The sequence below is a fragment of the Mercenaria mercenaria genome, chromosome 14, assembly GCF_021730395.1.
Source record: "Mercenaria mercenaria strain notata chromosome 14, MADL_Memer_1, whole genome shotgun sequence".
In the NCBI taxonomy this organism is placed as follows: domain Eukaryota; kingdom Metazoa; phylum Mollusca; class Bivalvia; order Venerida; family Veneridae; genus Mercenaria; species Mercenaria mercenaria.
Window position 1 is genome coordinate 57724021 of NC_069374.1, and position 21138 is coordinate 57745158.

Consider the following 21138-nt stretch of genomic DNA (forward strand, 5'->3'; position numbering starts at 1 on the left):
GAGGAAACAGTGATATTGAAATTTACAACACCTCTCATGCCCTTAGCACCGTATTACGCGGAATTATATACAGTAAAGATAAATATTCTCAATGATTCCAAAGGAACAGAAAATATAACGACACTTAGTCCAATATTCAATGTGTATTAAAATAATTATCTGGATTGGACTTTAACTTTTATGCTTCAAAAATAAGAGACTTTTATGTGAAAAAGACGTGAATACACGAAGTTTGTTTGTCTGTAAACATTTGCGCAAGAATAAATATTCTGCATTGGCCCAACATTTGAAAAAGGAAACATGGCAGCTCGTGAATTTTATTGCTCAAACGTGCTTTGTCTGTCGGTAATATCTGTCCATATCCAGTTTAAAGATAGCTTGTATACAAGAATAACAGTCAAAACTGTTCTAACGAACACATGTCAACAGAAACATAAAATTTAAGTTTTAATTTTTCAGGGTCATAAGAAGGTTGCAGGTCTGTGGACGAGCTCTGGGTTACACTGGTCAGATTTTGTGCCTAAAACGCAAGTTGAACAGTTTTTGAGAGATAAGGTCAGTTCCTATAATCACAGTTTAAATAGCGCTCTAATTTGCTAGCAAAACAGAAATTTGTTATGATTTTTGGAATAGAAAATGATAAACTTTGCAAAAGATTTGAAGGCAATTTTGTTTTGTCTTCAGTGTTTAGATTTTGTTTTTGGTGTAGAAAAAGAAAAACACTTTTACTGTTGTTCTGCAATATTCAGATATGAAAAAGACATGTTTCAAAGATAAAGTTTGGCAGGCAGATTGTCAGCGGCTTTTGAATAATATGTTTGTGACATCATTCATTTTGAAGGATTTTTTGAAAGCTTAGCTTCTGAACCTTGAATATATTCGAACGCGTTTTGTACTTTTACCTATATTGCTGTTTTTTGTTATGCAGGGACTAGAGTACACAGATGAAGGTAATAGTGCGCCTACCACCCCCACAACCGGGCTTTCATTGAAAATTGATGTAAAATTGCACGAGCTCATTGTGGAGGACAAGGCTGATAATGAGGTCGTATTAGATTGGATAGAAAACAATGTGGACGATTCTACAACAAGATCAGCTGAATTTATTCGTGCTCTAATGAGTGCTGTGTGTCTTACTGCAATTACTGGTATTTGTCACATAATAGTTACTAATTTATCACAAATCTGTGATTGCATTCCCTGACAGATGGTAAAATCATTTCAAACGGTTATGAAATATGAACACATGTATTATAAAATATGCTTCATGTGTGAGTATTGTGCTAGTATATTCGTCTATGTAAGGCATCAGTAAGTCTCAAGTCGAATGTTAGAAGAGGTTAAATTTGATTAGAAATATTTATATAATAATTTCACAAAAATTATAAAAGGCAATACATTTGTATTTTTATTTCACCGTCAATACACAGAGGACCAACTAAAACTAACAGTTATCGCGAAACAATACTTGGGTTTCTATGCTACAAATAATTTGGACAAATTATAATTCCCTTAAAGGTATTGCATTCTATTCGAAGATTAATTTTGATGAGAGTTTAATAACCCTCCATCATAAAAAGAATTGCGAGAGTAGTCAGTTCGAGATGCCGTGTGTTGTGTTGAGACTAATCAAGATTAATCGATTTTTGTAACAAAAATAAACTTGATCATTTTGACTAATTTTTCCACACTTGATGGCTCGTTTTCGTTAGAATTGCAAATATTCATGTAGTGATAACTTTGTTGATAGCATGCATATGCTAATGAAATTTTGCTGAGCTGTCTCATTACTCTCTGTGTTAATTTAACAATGACAGACTGAGAAATAAAAGAAAATTTAATGTATTAAAGTCTAAGTTTCAAAGTTTAAATTTAAACGAATACGGGTCCATGATACTGGACTTTTCACTTCAGGAATGAAAGGTAAAGAGAGACTAGAACCAAAAGAGATAAGTGCCAGGAATGATTTATTACAGAAATACGTCGATCACCAAGCTGACTCGGAGCTTCAAGCTCTTTATGCAGTACAGGCATTGATTGCCAAACTTGAACATCCTCAAGGTTTGTTGTTAATTTTGCTAGATCTGCGACTTCAGTCTCTTACAAAATCTTAGAAAAAAACTTCCTTGCTTATTTCCACTGCTAAACACTTGAGAATAAAAGGACATTTGGGTCAGTTCTAATGCATAGAGGCTCTAGTGGTTTGAATGATGGGACTGGCCCTGTGGGTGCAAAGCATGTTTAGGATGCAGAATTATTCCATGTGGGTCAGCTGTTCACCTGGCTATCAGAAGGTGATTTTCCTCCATCACTAAGAAAGTTGAATAAGTTATATTGCACAACGTATCAGGTTCTGTACACCATATCAGAATATATGCCAAGTTGATCAGTATAATGAGAAATATTGATACATGTATAAAATGCAAGCTATGTTATGTCACCACCTAGTGTTAACATTTTATACTAACATTTTGTTATTTATTCTGTTGCAGGTGTACTACGAGGAATGTTTGACACACTATATGATGAGGACATTATTTCAGAAGATGCATTTTTTCAGGTGTGTAACCTTTAACATCATACTCCTGCTAGCGAAGCATATGTTAACATTCATCTGTTAGTCTCCCTTGAAGATATTTCCAGACCTTATATTCAAATACAATTTAATTGTTTAATAGACTTGTGGTCTGCCTTGTATTTGGACGAGGATGGAGACACCCGGGATGGGTCTCAGTTGAGGTAGGAGTTATGACACTAGTTGGTCCATCACTGATGCGGGGTATGCACTTGGAGTCTTTAACTACTATAGTATTTGAAGTTTGATACTTACTGTATTACTTGAAGTCGTGTTGGTGTGACTTAAAAATCAAATATAAGCAGAACATATGTTTGGGTTTGTACTCCCATGCCTTTTATGAGTCAAATATTTTTGGTTTCCCAAGACAAATACTATTACTGGTTCTCCTGTATATTAATAAATTAAACACTTGTTACATTTTGTTTGTTTGTTTGTTTGTTTTGGGTTTAACGCCGTTTTTCAATAGTATTTCAGTCATGTAACGGCGGGCAGTTAACCTAACCAGTGTTCCTGGATTCTGTACCAGTACAAACCTGTTCTCCGCAAGTAACTGCCAACTTCCCCACATGAATTATCAGAGGTGGAGGACTAATGATTTCAGACACAATGTCGTTTATCAAATAGTCACGGAGAAGATACGCCCCGCCCGAGGATCGAACTCACGACCCCGCGATCCATAGACCAACGTTCTACCTACTGATCGAAGCGGGCGGGCTTTGGTTACATTTTGAGAAAGGTTATTTACTGTCATTAACACGAACAGCGTTTCACTTAGTCAGCATGTTTACAATTACTTCACTTCCATTTCAGTGGGAGAAGTCAGAGAAGGAACCAGAAGGAAAACGTGTGTGTCTAAAACAATCTATCCAGTTCTTCACATGGTTACGAGAGGCCGAGGAAGACAGCTGAAAATAGCAGGGTTCTATGTTATAAGACATGCCTTTAACTATCTCATCATTTAACTGTGAATACTGAAAAAAAAGTTTGAAAAGACTTGCCTATTCTACAATCAACTGTGGTTGTTTGAAAGTATTCTGATATAAACTGTATAAATATAGTACAAAAGTAGATTTACATATTTGACAAATAAACTTTGTTCATTAGAGTTAGTGAAAATATTTCCGTGTCTTGTGGAAATGTGGGTGTAATTAGTATTGGCGTAGATGGATGTTGGCTCCAAATGGATTGTTCAGAGCAGATCTTTCGATAATACATGAACTGGAAAAGTTTTGCAAAGTGAAGTTCATAATCAGGACGGGTAACCCGGGCTTGTGCGGAATCTTGCAACTCATTCTAGTTCATAATCATTTTTATCATCTGTTTGAATTGAATATATGCGGTGTTTATTTAATTATAATTGTGTTGATAAATTTGCCGCGAAATCGTATTATATAGACTGGAGAAGTAAATGTTCCCGTAAATTTAAACTGGGAATATGACCGTACACTAGTTATGGTACCTATATTACATCATTTCTACGTGCTCATATGATAAAAGCTACCAAGATTGCATAGCTAATGAGAAGTTGCGGAGCATATTGTGAAAGACAAAATTAATGTTCATGATGTTTGTTTTACATCAGATTTTACTATATACTAAAAACATTTATCTTTGAATAAGGAATAATGAAGAAGAAATGGACAGAAATGGATTATAAATGTAACACAGAAGATTAAGATTTCCTTAACTTTGAACAAAAAGCTAATCGTCGTTACTTTGAACTGATTTGCATTTGCAGAGAACATGCATGCTACTAGTGTTTTACATGTGCTTCTGAAACAAAGAGTTGCTAATATAATGACAAACAGTGATTTGATAAGCACAAGTTGTTATCTCTGTGGAAATGATGTTTATGCAGTCTTCTTAAACAAGGGGGATATGTGCTTGCTGTTTGAATTTGAAAATCTAGGGGAAAAATTGCCCGAAGTTTGGCTTAATTGCCGGTTGTTTATTTTACCAACGTCATAAGATCTACGAAGTAATTTATATTTTCATTCATAAAATCACTGGTCATATTTTCATCTTTCAATTCTATTCTGAAAAGAAAAAACATATAATATTAGGTTGTGGAAATTTCATTAGGGGACTATGATCAGATAATGTCCCAGTTTGACAAATTATATGTCTCCGAATTGAATTTTTCTTGGACAAATTTTAAAATGTACGGGTTCTATGTCAATTGTATTATCCCATGTTACATGAAAACATCTAGCACTAGTGGTTTTTCACTATCATATTCGAGCATTGTAGATGTCCACTTTTTGGGTGTAAATGTTTTCTATGAAATGCTTAGCTTGAGTGTAGTTATAGGTTAGACTTTTCCAATTGAGAATTTTGGTCGGCGTAAATTGATTTATCTCCTTGATTTGAACAGGTGTTTGATCTCTGATCTGTTTGGCATGGGACCATTATTTTTTGTTACCTTATTTTTTTGCATAATGAATGGATGAATGCATATATATAGAGGGAGAGAAAGAGTAGCATTTATTCACTTTGGCACTGATGTAAGGAAAATTATATGCCCCAGTTGAATTGATAACATAATTAATTTTCAATCAAAGAAATGTCACAGTTTGAAATTCTTTTGTATTAAACGGTTAAACATTCGGTTTTATTAATAACCGAAATTCCTAACAGTAGATTGGTCAGTAGAAAAAGAATGCGGTTCTATTTTGAAAAGATCTCAATAGTCCTATGAATGTGTATAACACACAAATGAGAAGTATTTTTTCTCCCTAAGATGAATAAATGGCAATACATTATTTTTTATTGCATGTTGTTTTTGTTGTTTTGTTGTTCCACCAAGTACCTTATCTTAAGAATATTGGCTGTGAGTTATGAAATAGCAGATAAACCTGTGAATGCAGTGACTAACCTTAATATAATAATCATGAAAAAAGGTTTATACTTTGTCTCTTTTGACTAATAGAGTCTTAATACTTGGTTTTGCTGTAACTCTGTGATTCCAGCAGGTATGCAAATTTTGATTCCATACCTTATGTTTTTATTTCGATGTAAATGAAATGTAGAACCAAACTTTGTAGTTCTGTTTGACGCCATATAACCTATACTGTGTTGGTGCGCCGTAAAACACAAATAAACAAATAAATTGTCTCTTTTGTTGCCATGCTAAATTTTCTATATTTATTCGTACATAAGGTTGTTCAATGCCAATGTTTGAATTTGTCCTCCGTTTAGTTAAAAATAAGAGGGTACAGTATATGATGCGAAAATCAACTTAAACATCTTTTTTTTTGTAAAAATTCTGTATTATGAATGTTTGTTGAAACTTGTAAATATTTCATTAATGAAAGAATCAAAAGTTGTATTTATTTTTAACACATATGCTTCAAGGATGTTCATGTCGATTTATGATCATTGATGTGTTGCTTTTTTTTCTTTTTCTTTTTTTGGCAAAAAATGTATTAAAAATATTTTCAAAATAGTTTTACTTTATGCTGATTTGTTGAAACGCTTATGTTCATATTGTGTGATATATTATAAACAGAAATTTAAATGAAAACAATTTCTGTTCAAATGATAAAAAAAAACAAGTAAAGAAAAATAAACAAGAGGGCCATGATGGCTCTGTATCGCTCACCTGAGTACTATAGCTCTTACATGTATTGATAGGATCAAGTTCTGACGTAGATCACATAGGCATACACTTTAAATATCATCAGGATAAATATGTTCTTGCAACAGTCCCTTTCGACCTATGGGTCTATTAGTCAGGGCCAATCTCCACAACAAGTACGAGGGTCCTAGGCTCAAATGCTGCATTTTTGTATTTGCATGACTATTCTTTACCCTGGAAGACTTAAATTACATTTAAAACCATTCTCATTAGATGCTGCTGAGGTATATTCATTTACATAAAATAAAGGGAGGTAATTTGTCATAAATTCAGTCAAAAGCTATCTACCCTGATTGTCCGAATCCATCTTTGTATCTACCCTGATTGCCTCAGTCCAACTTACGACAATAATGAAATTTCAAATTAGTCCTATAAATACTTACTGAGATAAACCCATTTTTATTACAAGGTCAAAATAGCTAATTCTGGCCATATCAGGGGCCATAACTTTGGAACCCATAATGGAATCTAGCCAGTTTAAGAAAGGGACCAAGTTGTGTGCAAGTTTGGTTTAAATCAAATTTGAAATAAAGCTGCTATTGTGCAGACAAGGTCAAAATAGCTCATTCTGGCCCTTTCAGGGACCATCACTCTGGAACCCACAATTGAATCTGGCCAGTTCAAGAAAGGAACCAAGATCTTATAGTGATACAAGTTGTGTGCAAGTTTGATTAATATTAAATCACAAATGAAGCTGCTATTGTGCAAACAATGTCAAAATAGCTCATTCTAGCCCTTTCAGGGGCCATAACTCTGTCACCCATAATGAGATCTGGCCTGTTCAAAAATGGAACCGAGATCAAATGGCGATACAAGTTGTGTGCAAGTTTGGTAAAAATCAAATCATGAATGAAGCTGCTATTGTGCAGACAAGGTCAAAGTACCCATGTTTGGCTCTTTCAGGTGCCATAACTCTAGAACCCATAATGGGATCTGGTCAGTTCAAGAAAGGAACCAAAATCTTATCATGATACAAGTTGTGTGCAAGTTTGATTAAAAATCATAAATGAAACCACTATCGTGCAGACAAGAAATTGTTGACGCACGGACGGATGGACGACTGACGACGGACGAAAGTTATCACTAAAGCCCACATTGTCACTATGTGACAGGTGAGCTAAAAAGAAGAAATAAGTTATATTTCCTTTTATATTGTCAGCCGTATCAAATACTATTTGGTTGAGCTTTTAAAGTTTGTTTCTTTGCTTGTTTGTTTGTTTGATTTGGGTTTAATATTAACAGTATTTCAGTTATTTGAGGACAGGCTGTTAACCTACCAGTGTTCCTGGATTCTGTACGAAACAAGCCTGTTTTCCGCAAGTAACTTCCAACTTGTCCACATAAATCAAAGGTGGAGGATGAATAATTCAGACACAACGGCTTTTATCAAATCCTCACAAGGAAAAATGCGCCTCGCCTTGTGATCGAACTCGCGACCCTTCAATCCGTAGATCTGCGCTCTCCCTATTGAGCGAAGCAGGCGGCTTTTAAGGCTGTAAAAACATTCAATTTTGTGGTTTTGGTTATAACTGCAATTTGATAGAGATTTTTCAAATGCTAGACCTTGTAGAAACATTATCTAAAAATGATTGAATTTAATCAAAACCTTGCTTTGTGGAAAGTATATATAAAAATGAGAAGAAATGATGAAAATTTGAAAAGAAATATTCTGTCTTTTGTCAATCCTGGTATGCATTAGTAGTAGTCACTGGTATATACGTCTAAGATAGAAATACACAAACTGCAGTTTCTATTGTTCCCTACGCCGTGTTTGCAACAACATACAATTAATACAGACACTAAGTTAGTGTTCATATTGAGGTTAAAACAGATGTAATGTTTGCCTGTAGGAATTTGACTTCAAATGGTCTTAATCGACACAAAAGCAAAGAATATGACGTTGGCTTTTGGGGTTAGTGCCATTTTCAACTGTATTTCAGTTTGTTTTGTAGAACAGTTAACCTCACCAGAGGTTTGGTATCCGCAGAAGCAAGGTGGAGGACAAATAATTGAAGACACGATGACACAGTAGTGACAATACGCCTCCCCGATGATCGACCTCACGACGTGCAATATGATCTGCGCCTCCCTATTAGTGTTGTTACATATACATCTACGCGCGACCTGTACAGAATCAGATCAGCAGAAATAAATCTTTATTCTTGTATCAACAGAACACCTACAGAAAAGTATCCAGAAATGTAGAGAAACTTTACTAACAGCGTTCTGTAGCCATGAAATATTATACTAGTATTTGTGTAAATACAGTAAACGGCAATTGGTCAATGCTAGTTCAGAATTACCCGTTACCCCTCTGTTTGTCTACTAATCTTTTTGCCTTATAATTATGCAAAAAATGATGTACAAAATTATAACAGTCCGGTTTAAAATATAGTAAGTGTGCATGTTTTCCTCATGACTGTATTTGCATTATAATTACTATAATAATATTATGTCTGAGGACCAGTGTCTCATTCTTCTCAAAATAATTTAGGTATGTCCATCGTAATAATACAGTTCTATGAAGTGCATGATAATTTCAAGCGTTTAAATCGAGTGTCGGTCTTTTCGTGAATATTAGTGAAAACAAGGTCATTACGAAGCTGTAGTACATGTATCTAACACTTTATAAGACCTGACATTAGCCCCAATGTTACTCTTATTAACTCTTTCATTCGTAGTCGGCCTAAGACAACAGTTACTTTTACTATATGTACTATATAAACACTGTACTCTATTGAAATTATGCCTGTATGACCCCTCAACACCCCACCACCTCCTCCACCACCATCATCTTCAAAAAAATGAAAAACAAAGAAATACCTGTCATTCTGTCAAAGTGTCAAAAACTACTATTTCATATCTCCTCTATTAGATTTTGCCATTTATTGCAGGTCTTTCACTCAATACTTCATCAATATTCACCATCAAACAGAGGACCTATTTTCCGCATAACCACTTCCTGATAATAAGTCAGCACATATACATTTATTCACATATTTGGTTCCGGTATTTAGTCCGGCCATAGGAGATCGGACTTATGGTTAAAAGTAGTCATGGCTATCTTCGAAATTTCTATAACATAAATGAATACTACCAACGGGACACATGTAGAGTATTGTTTTGTTCTGAAGATAACGATCAGATCGTTTTGAAAGAACTGTATATTAATAAAATTATTTTTCTTTCTATTAACAATTTAGCATTTTTATCAATATCAGAAGTCGACAGGTAATCCCGTATTCCACTACTTTACTGAAAAGTTGAAGAAAGAAGTCTAACTTGTTGAATGGTCAAGAAATAAAGTATTTTGCAACGTTTAATCAAATGTCTTATAATTCGTTTTCTTCGAAATAGTCAACCGTTTTGTTATGTTTTATATCTTGTGGACCGATATTATGTACATGTATTATGAATGTTATGAAAACCGCTATCTAAATGGATGTACCTCGTTGTTAAAATATGACGTTTTAGCTATCATTGCTAATGCTTGCCAGGCAATCGTTAATAAAATAAGCAATAAAACTGACCATAACACCAGTAATACAGAAGAATGCTATCGCATGCGACTGAAATATATATATATATATATATACCGGTTTCATATCATAATCATCAGGGCAGACATATAAAAAAATGTGTTTTTTTTATATGTCTGCCCTGATGATTATGATATGAAACCGGTAGGTAGACAAGCAATAAGCAATGAAATGACCGAATGACAGATCTTTTCCCTAACCTCCTTTCCACAGCATCAATCTGAACCTAATAAAAAGCTAAAGTTTACGTCTGAGGACGGCCTATAAAGCGATATATTTGCTGAGATACTTAACGTAGCATATGAGCTCCCAGAGGAAGCCAAAACCTTTCCTTTTTCTATTTGAACGCTTAGCGATGCATACTTAAAAGAATAAAAACGACATGGTAATTCTCCAATCCTGAATAAGACTGCTATGTCGTGGCAAGGCACGACTGAATCATGTTACCTCTTAAGAGCACAATATTCATAAGTCGCTATATGCATGTGTGAATCTAATACGATTCAACGTCAAGTGCTTTAAAAATAATATTTCTTCAAACTTTGGTTATAAAATTTATTATAAAGTACAATTATTACTACATCTCTGTATAAATCATGTCCAAAACTTGTGGAATTAATACCTGAATTTCTATTTCATTTTGTTTATTGTAGCTTTTGTAATATACAGAGAAGATGACATTATGAGCTATTTTCATTAGAAGCAGAAAGTTTTCTGTAATAAAGGTTTAGCCGGATAGTGTTAGTTACTCCCCCACCATTCGATGAAATGACATGTTCATCACGTAAAACCTGCTTTTTCCCATACGTTAATTGCAAATGGTTCTTATAGCCCTGAGGGTCTTACATAATTTCATACTTCTAGATATTAAAATGTTTTTGCGATGCTTAAGTCAACACATAAATGCATTATGCGAATCATGTTGTGGGCATGGACCACGCGCTTACTGGTTAAGTGTCTCTGTCTTTCATTGACTGAATTTCAGCAAATTCGCACCTACTATCTATCAATGCAAACATTTATACATATAGAATAGAATCTCGAAATAAAACAAAACCAGATTGATAGTGAAAACTAAAAGACTGATTATAAATTTATCTACACAGATCCACTGGAATGTTTTTCATGAACCATCGGATACGATGCAAAACGGCATCGACTTGTTAGCCTGGGGAAGTGTGTAAAAAGGGAATTTAACTGTATAACTATTACATATATTATGTGGAATAACTCGACAAACATTGCATAGAGTTGATAACATCAGTTACTGTTAATGAGACAAACTGATATTTTTACAACCGTTTTAAGCGCTCGACTTTGTCTTGGTCACGTATACTGGACCAAAAATCGATTCCCTGTAAACACACTGTCAAATTTAAATAACTCTTACTTACAGTATCATCTATTAACTTGTTTAACTGTAACCGTACAGTCACACCTTATACGCATGTAGAGTGCGCACGCGCGACATTTTACTTCCGTTGCTAAGGATGGAAATTATTCTTTGTTACAATAAACATATACTTTTTGGTGTCTTCTATCGACCTCCCAGTTCAGACACCATATACAATAAGATAATTGAGTATTCTATTGGTCTCGCAATTGACACAATTAGACTATCTCGGATATCATAATCACTGGAGATTTAAAATACAATGTCCTATGTCCAACTCCACATCGGAACATTCTCTCCATTACACAACAGTTTAACCTCGAACAGCTGACCAGGCCTTTGACAAAGTCTGGTACAAACGTTTACTTTGTAAACTAAAACATGCAGGAATTACAGAATCTATTTATATCTGGTTTCAAAATTATCTTTCACATAGACGTCATCGTGTTGTACTTCCTGGAGTCAAATCTAACTTGGCTTTTGTAAAAGCTAGAGTTCCTCAGGGTTCGATTCTCGGGCCTCTTCTTTTCCTTATTTTTATCATTGACATCGTAGAAGAAATCAGATCATGCATTAACCTGTTTGCTGATGACACACGCCTCTACATAATAGTTGAGAAACCGGATACTGCGGCAGATCTTCTCCAGTCTGATGTTCAAACTATTTCATCTTGGGCAGAAAAAATTCTAGTTACATTTTAAGCGTCCAAATCAGAAGGTGTCTTAATTTCAAGAAAAAGAAATTTTCAACTATATCCCCCTCTTCGAATGATTAACCAGAATATTCCTGAGGTACCCGAACATAAACATCTTGGTGTATTCCTGTCAAACGATTGTTGCTGGCAAAAAAAGGCATGGCAGTGGGTAAATATAGTGCGTAAATTGAAATTCTCACTTGGCCGTCGCTCCGTTGAAACTTTATATATTTCTTTCATAAGACCGATACTCGAATATGCTGATGTAGTGTGGAACAATTGTAGCAAGTACGAATTTGATCAACTCGATAAAATTCAAAACGGAGCTACCAAGCTTGTTTCTTTAGATAACCCGGAGAAAAAAGTTCCCTGGGAAACACTCTCAGACAGACGTTATGAACACCGGCTTATCATGTTCTGCAAAATGAAACCTAAATTGACTCCATCTTATCTATCCTCTCTTGTTCCTGATTCAGGTGATACTTACATAGTTTAAGAAACTCGGAAATGTTTATGGTGTACCTGCAAGAACAACCTTATATTTCAATTCTTTACTTCTCTCTGTGATTACGTGACTGGAACTTATTGAGACAAGACATCCGTAACTCTGAACCACTATCATCTTTTAAAAGTAATACATGTATAAAGAAACAAGCGACGTACTCCAGAGTACTATTACATCGGAAAAAGGAAACTCCAGGTGCTACATACGCGACTTCGTACTTAATGACGTGCACGGGATCATCATTTTTCTTAAAAATTCTCTCCTACACTATTGTGCTAATGTAGACAGATCGAAAAGAACTTTCGCTTCTTTTTTTTAATGCAGATGTTTCACCGATTGTCTAAACAATCTTTTTATTAATGTACGGAATTTTGATATTAACTTGGACAATGTTCTGTTTGGTAACCCAGACCTTTCTGATTAGGATAGCATGACTAAATTTGCCCATGTACAGACATACATATCCGAAAGTAAGAGATTCTTTTAGCTAGACTGAGACAGTCTCATGATTTCTTCCTTGTCTCATTCTTCCTTTTTATTTCCGACTTACCTATCTTTCGGCAATATCTACTCACACATCTATTTAATAAATCATACTTTCTCTACTATCATATATTGTCCCCTTTCTACTGTTTACAATAATAACGATTATCATTTTCATGTTTTAAGACTATATTCCTTTCCCATAAATATTAAGCTCGTTATATCCGTACAGGTTTATTTTTCCGCGAAGGAGAGGAATTCTACAAGACTTGTCTTCCATTCTTATCCTTTCCTGAGTTGCTTTGATCAAAGTATAACATATGCATTAGTGTTTGTACGTTTCTGGGAAAAGATATGTTTAAACTAAATTAAGGATCACGCCAAGTGTAAATCCATTTATATTAAAGTAGTAAAATTTGCAAAACATGTAGTGGTTACATTGTAAAAAGTGCATTATTCTGTGTGTTGGTTTTAAGTTTTGTCCATAATTGCGTTGGCACTAATATTGTCTACCTGTTTATTCTCAAATGGTTGCAAAGTGGTATTTATCGTGTAACAGTGTTGTTTATAACCACCGGGCTCATTCTAGAATAAGACTTCTTTGCCTTGTACTACGAGAAAAATGTATTGCAAATAATTATTCATTTAAGGTTTACTTTATAGAACTCAGTAGCAGCGGAAGTATTTTTTTAATAAGTAGTATAATTCCAGTTTGCTTCCAAAAATGATTTTACCGGCCGGGATCAGACCTGTATTTTTTCAGTACAAAGTTAATTATTTGCTTCCAACAATAATATCAACTTTACTAATATAATCTGAAAAGTAGATCCCTCGGAAGCACCGAGAACAATGCAAACAGTGAAAATTGCAGACTCAGTTTGATTGAGTCTGTTCATGAGCAGTAATGGAAAATGCAACACTGTCCACGCCCCCTAGCACCGGCTTAGGCAGAATTCAATATTTAAATCTAAATGAGTTGAAATCAATGATCCCGAAGGACCAGAAAATATAACAACACTGAGATGAAGTCGGGGCGACTTTTTACGGCCGCCACACAGCACCTAACACCCGCTGTTGTGAAGTAAATATAATCTGAAAAGTAGATCCCTCGGAAGCACCGAGAAGAATGCAAACAGTGAAAATTGCAGACTCGGTTTGATTGCCCACGCCCCCTAGCACCGGCTTAAGCAGTATTCAATCTACAAATCTAAATGAGTGATCCCGAAGGACCAGAAAATATAACAACACTGAGATGAAGTCGGGGCGACTTTTTACGGCCGCCACACAGCACTTAACACCCGCTGTTGTGAAGTAAATATAATCTGAAAAGACCCAGTTGGTTATACTATTGCTTAAATTTATAGACCCTTTATGAATATCGACAATAGCAGCGCGTAAACTCCGTGCAATGTCGGCATTCTACGGCTGGTTGCTCGTAAAAGCTACATTAGCTGCCGGAGGATAGGGGATTACATACTAGTAATCTCACGTAAATTGCCAATTGTCATTACGTGTTTATTACCTTGGTTCAAACGTTTGATATTCAAGAAATGCAAGTGGTTGTATAGTTTAACTTATCACATGTTTGACGTCGCGAGAAATGTAATAAAGTCATTACCTAAAAATGATAATACACTAGTGTAATAAAGCTTTGACGTCGATGTCGTTTATAGTATAGGAGACGTTGCTTAAATCGGCTTATTTATATAGTAAAAGAAAGCAGAATTTTTGATGTTTCGGTAGAAAAAGCTAGCATGTGATAAAAAGAATAATACATTTGTGACTTTCCATATTGAATTTATTAAACTCGCTAAATAAAATTGATAAAATGCTCGGCAGAGCCTCGCATTTTATCATTTTATTCAACGCGTTTAATAAATTCAATATGAAAAGACACTCATGTAATATCCTCTATTTATTGAAGAGCTAGTATTCATTATTATCAAAACAAATACATATTATAAAGATATACTTTAACTATTTTGTCAGTATTGTTAGAAAACAATGTTTACACAATATACTTCGTCACTTTATAATCATATAGATATTCAATATTTTTGATTTTATTTCAGCATTGCAATGAATGTTTATTCTAAAAGGTATCTCAAGGGCTACGTGATCAATGGAGCTGCTGTCATTCAAATAAATGCAATGCAAAGGCTTGTTTAGCATGAGTTCCCGTATGTTTAGTGTAAAATATTTTACAAACGCAAGTAAAGCATTGCTAATGCCACGTACAAATGATGTTTGGCATTATTAAGAAGTAACTGTTATATAAGAATTCACTGCATCACTGGCTTTTCGATAAATGTTTTGTAAGGTCTATATATGCGAAGTTTGAATTAGATTAGGGTAATTTGTGTTGACATTCAAGGACAGGACAGGCGATGGACAAAGACAGGACAGGCGATGGATAATGAAAGTTCACCTTACTCTACAGCAAATGCTATACAAATACTTAGCTTACATTGTCAGTGTAAGTGATTATAAAATAAATCTTTTCTGAGAGAGGCATTTACAAATATTCTGGCAATATCGATTAAGGCCATTGTTACACAATTTTGTATTACAAAAGTGGTTTACTACTTTGACGTTGACGTTGGTTTAAGTATGGAGACGTTGGTCAAATTGAAGATGACAATATTAGGTAAGGAAAGAATAAATTTTGATGTTTCAGCAGGATAATCAATACTGCTTTTCTTTCAAACTACATTGAATATATTAAACTGATCAAATTGCTCGCCTTTTATTAATTTGCTTAACTCGTTTGATAAAATCAATATAAAACACTTCAGCAATATAGTATTTGTATATAATCATATTCTAGATTTCCGTACGATATAAGTTAACGAATAGGTTCAGATATTTAAGAGCTATATTATCATTTAAATCTGCCCTTTCCCTTTCTTCAAACAAATTGTAATCTAAACTAGTCTACTTAATATCAATGGTTCAGTCCAACGTACAGCTCGTTTAAATGGGTCAACCGTGTTGTTACACTTATAAAATAGACTAGCCCGGTTTAAAGGTTGGTCAGGACTACGGATATACATTGTATCTTGCCATCGAAATATTTCTATAAAATGCTTCTTCCCCTTCCGTTTGGATCCGTCCATGTTTGCAAACACGTTTGTTTATTTTATGGACTGTAGTAATTTTATTTATTGATAATCAATATTCATGCGTATGTTTACATTACGGCAAACGACGCAGTAATATTGGTTTATTTCGTTTTAAATATTTAAGATATGAATAGGAAAATCCAAGTTTCGGTTTGGGGTCTGGTATGAAAAAGTGATTATAATTTCATTCATGACCTACACTAGATCAACGGAATATAGGTAAGTTTAAATATATACGTAACGTTTACCAGGAAAGAATTTCTCTATACATTAAATATTTGTTAACGTCTAATCCATATATGCATCACAAACGTCTTGATGTTTTGTTTTGGGATGTGTGGGTCAGCAATATGTCCAGCTTTTCAACACAGAAGAAGACCCAATGTGCACTTCAGTGCATGGTTTCTTCATGCACGATTATGTACCTGAGTAGAACCGTCGTTCTTCCGTAAGCCAGCTGGATGGTTTGCTCACATGAACAACTCTTCACCCCAAACGAGGTGAAGGGCGCGCATTACTAAGGAGAAAGTGGTTTAAAGTCAGTGACCTTAACCAGTCGGCTATGGGGGTCCCTACTATATATGTGACATAACAATTAATAACAATCATTAATACAATTCGTCACCTTAGTGCAAAAAGTGAATAAGTCCTTCTTTAAGTCAGTGCAGTTATCCACTTCTTGCTGGTGACAAATTGTACAATTAATAGTTCGTCATGTGCATTTTCCAATATATTCGGAACAAATCATAATTTGTTAATAAGTAGATAAAGCAGTATTGGCAAAAGCAGTTTAGGCGTTCCATACCTGTATGACGGATTAGAAACAGCTGTGCATTAAACCAAGATTTATTGCAAAGAAGGAAATGTAGATGATATAAATGTACTACAAAGATAAATCTGTAACATATCTTAAAAGGCTTTTGCACAAATATGTATCAATGATTGATAGCTAAACAAGGTATTAAATCGGTTGGTTTTAGAAACATCAATCGAAAATAGATTAATATCAATATATTGTAAACTGTATCAGAATATAGATAAATGATTTCATTAAAAGCAATTCCTAATTTTAAGATGTATTTTTTCAGAAGAAAGAAAAAAACTTGATAGAATTTAGGTGGTCTAAGTGTAATACAATTCAAGTGGAATGTTACGATTCACACATTTATGGCAGCTTATCATTACAAATCTTTTTTAACGGATTAAATAATAAAACAAGTTGGAAGGACCGACCCTGTAAACATGAAGTCGTTGGGCAAACGACGGAAAACCTTCAATGGATAATCATTATTGGGCCACTGTTGGCCCAACAATGATTTATAAGTATTGTAATTCAGCTGTTGGGCCAACGTGGAACCAATTTTATATTTCAGTCAGAGATATCTCTGCATTGGCCCAATATTGATTTTCAGGAAAAGATTTACAGAGAGAAACTATTGCTGGCCTAACGTTGGCCCATTAGAAATAATAATATAATAATTATACAGTTTTACAGGTCACTGTTTTATCACAAGCACCTACAGGTTAACACATTGTGTAGGTGTATCATGCAGTATTTAATTAAATACCTTTCTGCTCCAATTCGTAATCATAGTTTGGACTAATTAAACTTAATACTTATCTGCAGCAAGCCGTAATGATATTTTGAACTATTCTTGCTGAATAATGTTATTTGTGAAAAAAAAATATTTGAAGAAAAAATTGCTATAATAAATATTTAATTTTGTACAATCGTAAAATATTTATAATAAACCTGTTAAATGTTCCAGAACATGAACTCTCGTTAACCCGAGTTATTTTAGAAATCCCAGAAAATGTGGTTAATTTTACTCTCTAGGCGAGATTTCTAGCTGTGAAGACATGTGAAGTAAAGGAACTGTTATACATGTGATAGATCTAGGTTTAACAACCGCCCAGTCAATTAGCTATAAACTGTAAGTTGAAGTTTTTGAATGTTTTTTTTTTTTTGTTTTTTTTTTAAAGTTGTGGAATCTGATAGAGAATGCCATTTATAGCCTGCATGCATGTAGTATCCATGTGACTTGTTAAATACTTTATCTTAAACTGGCGGATGGAACAAGTGTTGAGTATCTAATTGTGTAAATAAAAATAACTAATATTTTTTGTTAATCTCAACATATTTTTCTCCGTTAAATACAGACAAAATAAATTTCATACATTTACGCAAGTTTACGTCTAGAGGTTTATGTGCATCTGTAGTTATTGATTATTATCAATTTGACGTAGATGGTTTATTCAACATTATAATTTTCGATTTTTTACAGGGCGCTGTTCAAGAAAGTAATAATAAAGCGCCCAGCACTGTAGTGCACAGGAAAAAAAAGAAGAGATAGAAAGCTGCAACTTCAGTAGGAACAGAAAACAATCAGACAGAACTTGGATATATAATAAGTTAAAATACAGACAATAATTCATTTTAATCAGATTTAATCAGTGACTGGAAAAAGAAAAAATAGTTGATTTAAAAAAGACTGGAATCAATATTTGATATGTTGTAGTGATGAAATATTCGGTAATATTTCTTCAGGAAAATTGCAAACAAACTTTAAATAAATGTTATATTAAACAAAATCACAATTATTTGAAAATAAAATGTGTACTATATAATACTAGTTTTAGGGTTATTTTTTCAAATTCGTAATCGTTGGGTTAGCTTTGGCATCCTTCTTTTGACCAACAAAGAAATAGAGTTGGCCCAACGTTGGACCAACCATGATAAAACGAAAAAATGCTGTTGGCCCAATGGAAGGCCAACGATAAGTGTAGGGTACCAGTCGTTGGCCTAATGGAGGGCCAAAGATGAGTGTAGGATACCAGTCTTTGGCCCAACAGTGTACTAACCGTTGGGCCAACGTTGTGCCAATTAGCAAAATGGCGTTGGGCCAATGTTGTCAATCTTTGTTGGGCCAACGAAGAGTCTGCGGTTAGGCCAACGCCTGTCTGCTATCTGGGGAATAAATCTGTTGGCATATAAATTCTAAGTGCATATCGTTTTTCATATTTTTATGAGTGTATATTGGTGTTCGGGTGTCTACTAAAGTGAGCACAATGCCAAACTTTATAGCATTGCCTCACTATAACTCCCTAGACACTTGAGATCATACCCCACCCAGTTTCATTTTACAGACACCGGGCTGACTAGTCCTAGAACTACATGCTGAGCACCAGGCAAGGAAGCCGCTGGTACCCTCTTTCACTTCTTTGGTATGACACGGCCAGGGAGCAAACCTACGATCTCCGGCACTCGAAGCGTGCACCCTACAGCTAGACTATAGAGGCGGTTGTGATAAACGTTTGGCCACTTTTTAATTAAACATAAATACAAAGATGCTTTAAAACAACAATATAAACAATAACCTATTTTGGTTGAAATATTAGAACGTGTCAAACTTTTAATCTTTTAATTACTGTGTGTACTTATAACAATAAAAACAGGGTTAACTTTTGTTAGCGAAAGATAATACATTGAACATTTGACAGATAAGATACAGAGTTAAGTAGGTAAACGTGCTTTAAACAAATATTAATAGGAAAATTTATTATTTAGTTATTTAATGCAAAGGGGATGCTTAGTAATGACAGTCCTACAATAATATCGTTTTATAGTAAAATTATAAAAAAAAAAACTGTGAATTAATCTGTTTTGATTTGAAATAAAATGCGCGTCGTAAACAAAATTTCATCTTAAAGTTTATATTTCACTGAACCCGTATACTAGAAAATATTTTGTAGTAAGTCGCAACTGAGGTAGATAACCTACGTCGGACTATGCCTTTGTAAAGCATGACGTGCTGTTTCTGTTTTACTTGGGGAAACACAGATACTTTGCTAATATTAAAGCAATTCATTCACTTTTATTTATCATTTTAAAACGGCTTATTCACACATCCTGAGATCAAAATATGAAACGTTTCCTATATTTACCCTTATGTCGTGCATTTGATGTTATAACAATGTATTCTTCATCGAATTCTGTTGTTTTTCTAATAAATCTAAAATAAGATTTCTGATAAGGGTTTCCCAGTTTATAAAAAAAACGGAATTGCGTTTTACGATCACCTTGCAAACATTAGGTATCAGTGAGATAAAGTACAGTTATGTAGAGTAATGAAGCAAAATGATGCGTAATGTAGCAAATTTTTGCGTAATGTATAAATAAATTTAATGCTAAAGCTAAAATGATTGCACAATGACATGTTTTATTGCATATAAAACATTTTCTCTCAATGAATTATGATAATTATCATTTCATATATGGTAAAACACACTTCAAAGCAAAGTACGGCATAATGATGCATATATAATGATAAAGCTATCTAAGCATAATGTCGATCAGTTAAGTTAATAGAGGCGTAATGTATGTTTGAAATTTATACCAGAGCTAAAATACTTGCAGAGTGACATGGTGTATTGCATAAAAACATTTTCTCTCATAAATATTATTTTTATATTGTTAGATAGCACTCATAGCGAAGTCCGGCGTATTGTTGATGAAAGCCTAGAAATACATATGCGTATTATTGATTGTATATACAGACGTTGTTAAAATACAAACACTTTCAAACTGAATTTGATGAATAAAATTGATATTTAGTTTTTAATTGATCTCGAATATCTTCTTTCATAATATGATTATTACTGAAAAAATAAAGAGGAATAGTTTATATAAATATAAGAAAAGCAAAAAGCAAATGTCTAAATGTTAGAAAAACATTGACGCTCCCTTTATCGAATTGATGCAAATTAATTGATGAAAAAAATAAATTGACATGAAAAGGGTAATAATGGGTCTAACATATTAAGAGAGCAGTCAGAAATAGTTCTGAATATATCTATGCATGACTTTTAGGCTATAAATCTATCATTTAGTGCTATATAATCTTTTTCCTTCCATTATAAATATCACTATCTAAGATATATATACATTATCCCCAATACATCATACAGCATTTCGCCTCATGATGCCACATTTTGCCATGTGCAGTTTTGGCTAGCTGCCCACGTGATGATAGTGTCTAAAAATGATGGCCCTTCTGGCTCTATCCTTGTTTACATTTGTGAAGCGTTGCTACGATTTATAAAAGCGCAAAGGAAAAGCTTCGAAAACTCGAATGTTCCCGTGATTCTAGAAACTTATCTACCATTAAGTTTCGTGTAAATATATAA

General features: G+C 34.0%; 2 protein-coding genes across 5 annotated transcripts in view; both read left to right on the top strand.

Annotated features, from left to right (window-relative positions):
• The window catches only part of LOC123527912 (eukaryotic translation initiation factor 4 gamma 1-like), a 55127-nt gene extending 49780 nt beyond the window's left edge, over positions 1-5347 (top strand). For all 4 annotated transcript variants that reach the window (XM_053523590.1, XM_053523589.1, XM_045307648.2 and 1 more), the window contains 5 exons: positions 460-555; positions 929-1148; positions 1915-2061; positions 2493-2560; positions 3389-5347. In XM_053523590.1, the coding sequence (XP_053379565.1) occupies positions 460-555; positions 929-1148; positions 1915-2061; positions 2493-2560; positions 3389-3487 (630 nt within the window). In that variant the 3' untranslated portion in view covers positions 3488-5347. The remainder of the gene's footprint in view (positions 1-459; positions 556-928; positions 1149-1914; positions 2062-2492; positions 2561-3388) is intronic.
• Positions 5348-15869: 10522 nt separating this feature from the next.
• Positions 15870-21138, top strand: part of LOC128548515 (eukaryotic translation initiation factor 4 gamma 1-like) — a 28049-nt gene continuing 22780 nt past the window's right edge. The window contains exon 1 of the mRNA XM_053523591.1: positions 15870-16170. The gene's annotated coding sequence lies outside the window, so the exon portion shown is untranslated. The remainder of the gene's footprint in view (positions 16171-21138) is intronic.